The 9,531-nt window shown below is 35.0% G+C and overlaps 1 protein-coding gene across 1 annotated transcript; it reads left to right on the plus strand.

Moving 5' to 3' along the window:
• Positions 1,139-7,014, plus strand: LOC107633289. Its single transcript, XM_016336931.1, has 4 exons — positions 1,139-1,529; positions 1,619-2,086; positions 6,403-6,409; positions 6,798-7,014. The coding sequence occupies exons 1-4, from the start codon at positions 1,139-1,141 to the stop codon at positions 7,012-7,014; spliced, it is 1,083 nt and encodes a 360-aa protein (XP_016192417.1).

The raw sequence follows: 9,531 nt of genomic DNA on the forward strand, positions 1-9,531 counted from the left end.
AATTCAAATGATTCGGTTGTTACTGTGGATGAAATTCAAAATTACTATGATTGTCGATATATATCTACGTGCGAGGATTCTTGGAGGCTCTTTGGTTTTGAGATTCAATTCAAAGAGCCTAACGTCATTCGCCTACCATTCCATCTGCTGAATGAGCAAAATATTTTATACGAAGATCATCAGCTTATTGAAAATGTAATTGAGAGTGCAGAATCAAAAGATAATATGTTTATTGGATGGATGGAGGTTAACAACAAATTTGATGCTGCCCGTAGGCTGACTTTCGCGGAGATGCCGTCGTATTTTGTTTGGGATAAGCAGGGACATATTTGGAAGCCTCGGAAGCAAGGTCATGTGATCGGTCGTCTCATCCATATTCCTCAGTCTCACAGAGAGGAGTACTATCTTCATATGTTATTGAATTATCAAAAAGGGTGTCAGACATTTGCTGATATTCAGTCCGTTGATGGAGTTGTCCATGACACATACAAACAAGCATGTTATGCTATCGGGCTTTTGCAAGATGATAAAAAATTCATTGATGCAATAAATGAAGCCAGTTCATGGGCGTCACCATCTTATATCAGGAGGTTCTTTGCGATGCTTTTGATGTCGAATAACATTATTCGCCCTGATATCGTTTGAGAACAATGTTGGAAATATTGTGCAGATGACATAATGTTTGACAACAGATAGATTCCAAGTAAAATTTGCGTTAGTTGGCACCATTATATTTTTCTAATGCTAAATTCACATTTGATTGTAAAAAAAAATCTTTTTATTAATTGTTTCTTGTGTTTTTTCCGAGTTAAATTTTATTATCGTGCCAAAGTGTTTTGTTACATTCATCTTTTCTGTTGTGGATTTAGGTTTCGAGCGTTTCGCTAACGAGATCATGTCCACCACTCTCGCCAAGATTGAAGAATTGTTGCAGTTGAATGGTAGGACCCTAAAAGAATTTAGCGACCTGCCGTTTCCGGATTTGCTGGATTCCGTAGAGCCTCGTGACACGGTGTTCCTTGATGAGCTCAATTTCAATAAGAACGAGTTGGCAACTATTTCTGTCGATTTAGTTTCCCGCTTAAATCAAAACTAGCGTGTTGCGTACGATACAATCTTTAATGCAGTCAGCCGTGACATGGGTGGATTTTTCTTTGTGTATGGATATGGTGGAACTGGGAAGACTTTTCTTTGGAATTCACTATCCACTTCGATAAGGTCGAAAGGTCAAATTGTTCTCAACGTTGCATCTAGCGAAATTGCAACATTATTGTTACCAAATGGCCGAACTGCTCATTCACGATTTAAGGTTCTGCTTAGTGTTAACCAAGATTCCATATGTAATATAAGACAGGGCATGCCTTTGGCACATCTTATTTCATCTTTAAAATTAATTATATGGGATGAGGCACCTATGTTAAACAAATTTTTCTACGAAGCACTTGACAAGTGCCCTAAAGATGTTCTTCGTTTTAATCATGGATCTAAGCCTGATGCCCTGTTTGGTGGAAAAGTTGTTGTTCTTGGAGGTGATTTTCGTCAGATATTGCCTGTCATTCCTCATGGTTCTCGAGAGGATATTGTTCATGCATGTATGAATTGTTTGTACTTGTGGCAGTCTTGCCAGGTGTTGTAATTAACCGAAAACATGAGGCTGTGTGGGGCCCGCAAGATCACCGCAGTGTGGAGTTAAAGAAATTTGCTGACTGGCTGCTTCAGTTAGGTGATGGGTTATTAGGAGACAGTATAGATGGCGAATCAGTGATTAGGATACCGGACAAATTGCTATTGGATATTGAGTTACCAGCTCTTCACGATCTGGTGTTGTTCGTTTATCCTGATGTGTTACTGCATATTTCTAGCGTGGACTATTTTAAGGACAGAAGTATATTGGCACCGACACTTGATGTTGTCATGAAAGTTAACAATCATGTCATGTCTTTACTCCCTGGCAATGAAAAGGTTTATCTGAGTTCTGACACACTATTGAACGAAGATGGTCACTTAGAATCTGAATTATACACGATGAGCACAGAGTCGTTGAATGCATTGAATTGTTCTGGTATTCTGGTATTCCACAACACAGGTTAGTTCTTAAAATTGGTGTCCCTGTCATGCTTCTTTGTAATATTGACCAATCTAATGGATTGTGCAACAGTACACAGATGCAAGTTAGGCAACTTGGTGATCATATATTAAGTGCGTCATATTATCGGGTCGTAATGTTGGTCATGTTGTATTTATTCCTAGAATGAATATGGTCCCTAATAATGAAACATTACCAATCAAGTTTACCCGAAGACAGTTTCCAATTCTACTTTACTTTGCAATGACCATAAATAAGTCTCAAGGACAGACACTATCAAATGTTGGTGTGTATCTTTCAACGCCAATTTTCACACATGGTCAGCTTTATGTTGCACTCTCTTGAGTCAACAGTGCCTTGGGCCTCAAGATCTTGGTTGTTGATTCTAGTGGTATAGTCTCAAATCATACTATTAATGTTGTCTACCGAGAGGTTTTTGTCAATTTACTTCCTGCCGTTCGGTAGTGACCAAAATCTTCGTTGTTCAGCTCTCTTGCCTTGCTTTGAAGGTGTTATTCCCTTTAAATCTGTAATTATTTGTTGCGAACGTGTTATTGTTTAGTTTCATCCCACCAGCATCTTGTGATTCACGATTCAAGATCTTTGCTACTATGTTCTCGTGCTTGACACGGGTAGAACTAGTATATATATATATAAGAAATTAATAAAAATAAGTAAATTATATATATGAATGATTAAATTTTTTTTTAATATTATTAATTAAGAAATTAATTATTACTGTAATTACTAAATATTAGATGAATAACAATAATAATGATAATGATAATATTTTAGAGGAAAATTAAATTATTGAGAGCATGAAATCTCATCTAAAATAGTTATGATGTAAAAACCAAGCTTTATTAAAATGGTATTTTGGTGTTTTTAAAATCAATAAACAGACTACTTTAGTCATTTTACAATCAAATTTTAATTTCTATAGCACTTAAAGAATCTTAATCCTTAAAAAAGTATTAATTAGCAAAAAATATCTTAATCTTTCTAAAATTAATCCTAAAAGATTATTTTAGTATATTACATAATATATATTTAAAAAAAAATATTGACACAGATAATAATCCATGCATATATCATCTTTTTACTCATCTAGATTTTCATCCTATCAATACATTCAAGAGTAATATACCAAATCAATCACCAAAAATATTTTTAGTTGGACAATTTAACCCTTAATAAATTTGAATCACCAAATTAATCGTTAATCTTTAATTTTGATAAACATATCAATTTTTACGTCAATTTTTAATAAAAAAAAAAAATTAGTCAGTCTGTATCATTCATTTAATAAAAACATATTAATCTAAAAAAAATTAAAATTCAAAGATTATTTCCTTTATTTAAACAAATAATTTAATGTGAGAATTGATTTGTCTAACAAAATAAAAATTTAGAAACTAATTTAATAATTAAAATTTATTAAAAATTAAAATATCCAACTATAAATTTTGTAGGAATTAATTTAGGATATTACTCTACATTCAAATTAGTCATCCTATCAAAAACAAACACTTTAAAAGAAGAAACATATTTATTAATCCATTTACGGTCAAGTAAATACCCACACAAAGCTACCTTCCAATCAAGTTGGACCAAGGGGTGGAACAGTGACATCCCCACCATGCACTATTTTCCATTGCAGTCCACAACAGTTGTGTAACTAGAATCTGCGCCGTTCATATTCTTTTATATTAAATCTAAATGGTGAAAATGGAATGGAACAAAATGTTTTCCTAAAATACAATGGAATACGTGATAAGTTTCCTATGTTATATTGCTCATATTAGTTCTATAAGTACTTGTGCTGAGATTTTCTAATATTTTATTCAATTTTTTCTACTTTGAGATATCATATATATTGAAGATCTTTATTGTTAATGTTTATTATTTCCCGGAATCAATACAATTTTAGAATTATATTTGGTTTATCATCATCAGAAAATTAGAATATTTTTAACTCCATATATCTTAGATTGAGTTTTGAGAATTAACAAAAATAAATATGATTTAAAACATATATTAATTTTTATCTAATAATTTATTCAAGTGTTTTAAATTACTTAATTTTTTTCTAAATTGTTAAAAACAAACTAGATAAAAATGAGATTTGAACAAAACTACTACACAATCAAAACTTTAGAATAAGCTTTTGAGATTCTTGTCTACCTAAAAAATGGAAGAACACGTGGAAATTGACCTTAGAAATAGTGTTACATAAAAATCGGATAGTTTTGGCTTCAAATATTTATGAACGTGCTCAACAAGCCAAATGTTTTTCTCTTCTTGTACACACAACAATATGAAACTGCCTCGAAGGAAAAAAGTAATCTACAACCAAAATGCAAGCGTACCTTCTATCTAGTTCAAGGAATAAAATATATCGAAATTTTCAAAGTTTAATTATTTTGTTCTTATAGTTTTATTAAAATTTTTAATTAGATTTTTATATATTTTTTTAATTAAATTCTTATACTACTTTTAATTTTATAATTAGGACATTTCTAGTATAAAAAATATTGGAGTTAATTTAATATTTTTTGATAAATTAAGTTTTATAATTAAAAAGCTAACTATATATTTGACGGTATATATTTAGAAGAAATATTATGTTAATTTTAACATTTTTGATATAGAAATGACATAATTACAAAATTAAAAATAGTATAAAAATTCAATTAAAAAAGTATAAAGATCTAATTAAAAATTTTGTAAAATTATAAAAACCAACAGAATAATTAAACCAATTTTCAACACACAAATGACTCTTTCTTTCACGGTATAATGGTATATATGAGTCAAATCAATCCTAGAAGAACTAACAAAGTTTTGTTCGAAATTTTCTAAGCGTTCATTATTAGTTTCACATTTTAGATTAAATTTTAATGATTAACAAATGACAAATATAATCTTATAATTTCATTAATTAATTCATTACTAATGATTTAATTTGCTCAATTTCTGAAGTACTAGAGAATATTTCTCTAAGTAATTTACTGCAAACCAAAAAGGTATAAGGCTTGAAAATGCTATATTTAATGCTCAAACACCTCAGGATGTAAGTTTGAGTTTAGTACTTATTTTAGAAGCTACGACAAAATGACAGAAATTATTTTTAATATGGAAATAAAGATTATGTTTTGGTTGAATATTGACATTTGAAGTATATTACAGTATTGTAGAAATTATTCAATACGCTCTTTACGTGTTGCAACACGTCCTCACGTGTTGGTTAAGATGGTGTCACATGTTCAACACGTCTCCACGTGTTGATCAAGATATTACCACGTGTCTAACACGCCCTTACTTGTTGATTTTTCACCTACAAAATTCACATATCTGTAATTACACCAAATAATTTCATTTCTAACAAAAACACCAATATTTTTTCCATATAAATAAAAATCAGCCACATAATGATTCATAGATCATATAAGTAAGATATAAAAAACTCCTACACCTTAGAAAAATATTCAAATTCAAGGATATATTTTGGTTCCAAATTATAAACGTGCTCAACAAGCTAAAATGTTTAAAAGAAAAAATTTCTCACTCATATGCTAGAAGTGTAGAAAAGGTTACTAAAAGCTCTTTATTAGAGAGGCTGTATTTGTACTTCCGGCTTGCACATTTCAAGAAATCAAGTTGATTGCGAAGAAAGAAAATGTTTTCAATATTCATTTGCCAAGCAGCATATTAAATACATGTCAAGGAACCTGTAAAGGATAAGAAGTTTGCATTGTAACAAAATACTACTCATTTGTTTTCAAGTATTGTTTATTCTTTTTATTCTTTTTTCATTGTAATAAGCTATCCCCAAATCAGAAAAGTTAATATAATATTTTTGTAATCTTAGTTGTTTATTACACACCAAATTTACAAATACAATCTAAAATAGTTTTTATCTTTGATATTTCTTAAAATAAGGATTTTAGAAGTTACAAATGTTTTATATACATTTATTATTCTTTGTAGTATATAATACATTCGTGACCAAACTTAAACCAAAAAAACTTGAAAAATATCTAAAGTTTTTAGATCATTTTAGTTGATTTGAGTCAAATTTAACCTAAAAAAAATTTATGCAATAATATCTGAAAATTCTTAAATAAGTTGTGATTCAAATTATCTTAATTGAAGAAAACTTGAATAAAAAATATCTTGTAAATACTTATTCAAATAATGAAACTTTCAAGTCGGTTGGAGACTCAGTATAGACCTTGTTAGCCAAATCAATATACACTTTTGTATATTTCTTCTCAACTCTATTTATTGATATTTACTTTATTTGAATTTGGCAGGACAGGAGTAATATTAGAAAATAAGAACAGCATTACTATTGAATAATTAATTCGGTACGAATTTTCAGTCTCCAACAACCAAGTCGAGTTTACAACGACTCCAAGATAGTCAGTTCTTAAATTAACGGACACTATCAAACACAGAACCTTGTGCTACAACAATACCTATCTAAGGTTAAGGAACTAATCGCCGAATTCAATAGGGTGACTATCCAGCACATTCCCAGGGAAAAGAGCGCAAGAGCTGACCTGCTCTCCAAACTGGCAAGCACCAAGTCATGCTCAAGAAACCGTTCATTAATCCAAGAAGTCATAAAAACACCTTCCATCACGGACACCTACTTGACAAACTTGCCCTTGTCCAGTCACCACTCTTGGACTTATTTGATTCTCAGGTACCTCACCACCGGAGACTTGCCCGAAGACCCGAAAGAGGCAAAATATTTGAAGCGGGATGCCACAAAGTACACCACAATAGTAGGACAGTTATATAAGAGAGGACTGTCCCAACCCCTCCTCAAGTGCATAAAGCTCGGTCAAACGGACTACATACTTCGTGAAATTCACGAAGGATGTTGCGGCCACCATGTTAGAGGCAAGACTCTAGCCTAGAAAGTTATCCGAGCTGGATACTTTTGGCCTACCATCATCAAAGATGTCCTCCAACTAGTCAAAAGCTGTAGATAGTGCCAAGTGCACGCTGACCTCTACCAAGTGGCCCCGCATCAGCTCAGTATGCTAACGGCAGAACGCCCTTTCAGAATTTAGGAAATTGACTTCGTAGGCCCCTTTCCCACGGCTCTCGGGCAACTCAAATTTTTCATAGTGGCTATCGATTATTACACCAAGTGGATCGAGACTGAAGCACTAGCCATAATCATAGCCACTCAATGCCAAAAATTATTTTAGAGTCAAGTCATAACCTGGTTCGGGATCCCAGAGATCGTGATCTCAGATAATGGGACCCAGTTTGATAATAAGCGCTTCAGGGAGTTCCTGGAAGGATTTGGCATCTCACAGAAGTTTAGCTCAGTGGAACATCCACAAATCAATAGCCAAGTAGAGACAGCCAACAAAGTCATCCTAAAAGTGCTCAAGAAAAGGCTAGACGAAGCCAAAGGACTTCGAGCTTACAAGCTCGACTCCATACTCTGGTCGTACCAAACATCTCCCCAGAGCTCGACCAGGAAGCCCCCTTCAGGCTAACATATGGCCTAGAAGCCGTTATTCCCGTTGAGGTTGGAGAACCCATCCCTTGAAGGACCGTCAGAGAACATGACGAAGCCGCAGAACGAGATCTCGTAGATGAAGTTAGAAGCATAGCCCGCCTACAAGAACTCACCTTAAAACAAAAGGTAAGCTTGAGATATAGCCAAAAAGTGGTAAAACGGAATTCCAAACAAGGAGATCTGGTATTATGACGCAAAGACATTGCCCCCTACCCCGGAAGAAGGAAAGCTAACTCCCAACTAGAAAGACCCTACCGAGTTAAGTCTGTAATCAGGAAGGGAGCATACAAGCTGGAACGATTTAATGGCACCGAGCTACTAAGGTCATGGAATGCTGCGAACATATGGCGTTACTACTCATAGGCGAACTCTACCGAGTTGATAACTCTAGCAAATTTTAAGGTTTATTTACAGATTTTGTATTTCTTTTATTTTTTCGATTGTCATGTTCATGTTAATTTGTTTTTTCCAGCCTTTCCTTATTTTTTACATTTTTGCCAAATGAAAACAGTACGAACAAAACAGCCACCCCGGGACCGATCACTCCCGAGGCCAATAAAACGGATATCCAAAAACAAAATAAGCATGAAATCTGACCCACCAAGAGGCCCAAACAAAGTTCATAATGAACGGCCTAAAAGGCCACCAAGGCAGTGTATACATGTCGAACAAACGACTTACAAACATAAACAATTCTTTACAAAACATAAAAGTAAAAATTACTCTAAGTCAACAATCTCCCCGTCCTTCACGGTTCAGAAGGCCCCTAACACCGACACATCCACATCGGGAGACAACACCTGAACTTGGGCTTTCAAAGCTTCCTCGATCCCCGGAATAGCATCTTTGGCGTCGACGAGTAGGCCTTCTTTATCCTTCTTTAGCTACGCAACCTCGGTCTTTAGTGATTCCACCTCGGAACAAGCGGAAGACACCTCTAGCTCAGCATTGCCAGCCTACTTTCGAGTTCGAGCAAGCTGTGAGACAAGCTCGGTCTCCCACTCGAAAAGACATAGGATCTCTGAACTAACCTCCTTAGCATCCTTCGCAGCTTTCTACCAAGCAGTATCAACATCCTCCAGCTGCTCTTAAGCGTACCGTCCTCTGCCTGAGAATGGCAAAACTTGCCATCTAGAAGGAGCACTTGGGTCAGCATCGGTTCCATCTTCTGCATAATGGCAGTAGAGTAGAGAAGAGCCCGATAAACAGACTTGGCCTGGCCTGCAAGGTTGCAATGATAGAAGAACTCCTCGGTACCCGAAAGGAGATGCTTGTCAATGAAGGCTAGAGCCTCAAAATCCTTATCTATCACAGAAGTAACACTAACCTCCTCTTCCAAATTCTCACCACCCTTAACTAGCCTCTTCCGCTTCTTGCTGGACTGAGTGACGGGGATCTCGATGACCTCGGCATCGGCACCAGTTGCCCTGGCAACAACCACCTCTTGAGACACCACTTTGCAAACCCAACTGGGAAACAACCAAAGGAGTTGACAGCGAGTCCCCCTCACCCCCAGTCTTTGAGTCACGAAGGAAAGAGTACTTCAACCTCGCCAAAGTCGTTTGCCCGCCAGCCATCTCAACTATAAAAACAAAGCAAAGCAAAAACCACAAGTTACAAACTCGGAAATAAAAGCAACAAAAACACAAACTTAGAAATTCAAAATAAGGGGAAAACCTACCACATAAGATTTACCCGCCTCAGGATCCCCCATCACATAGCCAAGATTCAATGGCCTATCCCTGAAATTTGCCAATAAAATGTCGGCGATATCTTTGTTCTCAGGAGTCAGACCCCCATAAGTTATCCTTGTCAGATAGGAGGCCCCGCCCCGAAATTCCAATAAGTAGCAATTCGGTGCTCACCCTCCAAGGTCAACCAAAACGAGTGATGACCTCGG

This window comes from Arachis ipaensis, chromosome B03 (assembly GCF_000816755.2).
Source record: "Arachis ipaensis cultivar K30076 chromosome B03, Araip1.1, whole genome shotgun sequence".
Taxonomy (NCBI): Eukaryota; Viridiplantae; Streptophyta; class Magnoliopsida; order Fabales; family Fabaceae; genus Arachis; species Arachis ipaensis.

What these genes read in the sequence shown, in the direction of transcription:
- LOC107633289 (XM_016336931.1), top strand. Translation starts at nt 1,139, where the DNA reads ATGGGTGGATTTTTCTTTGTGTATGGATATGGTGGAACTGGGAAGACT. An exon ending in AAAAGTTGTTGTTCTTGGAG is followed by an intron (nt 1,530 to 1,618) that starts GTGATTTTCGTC and finishes TACTTGTGGCAG; the next exon opens with TCTTGCCAGGTGTTGTAATT.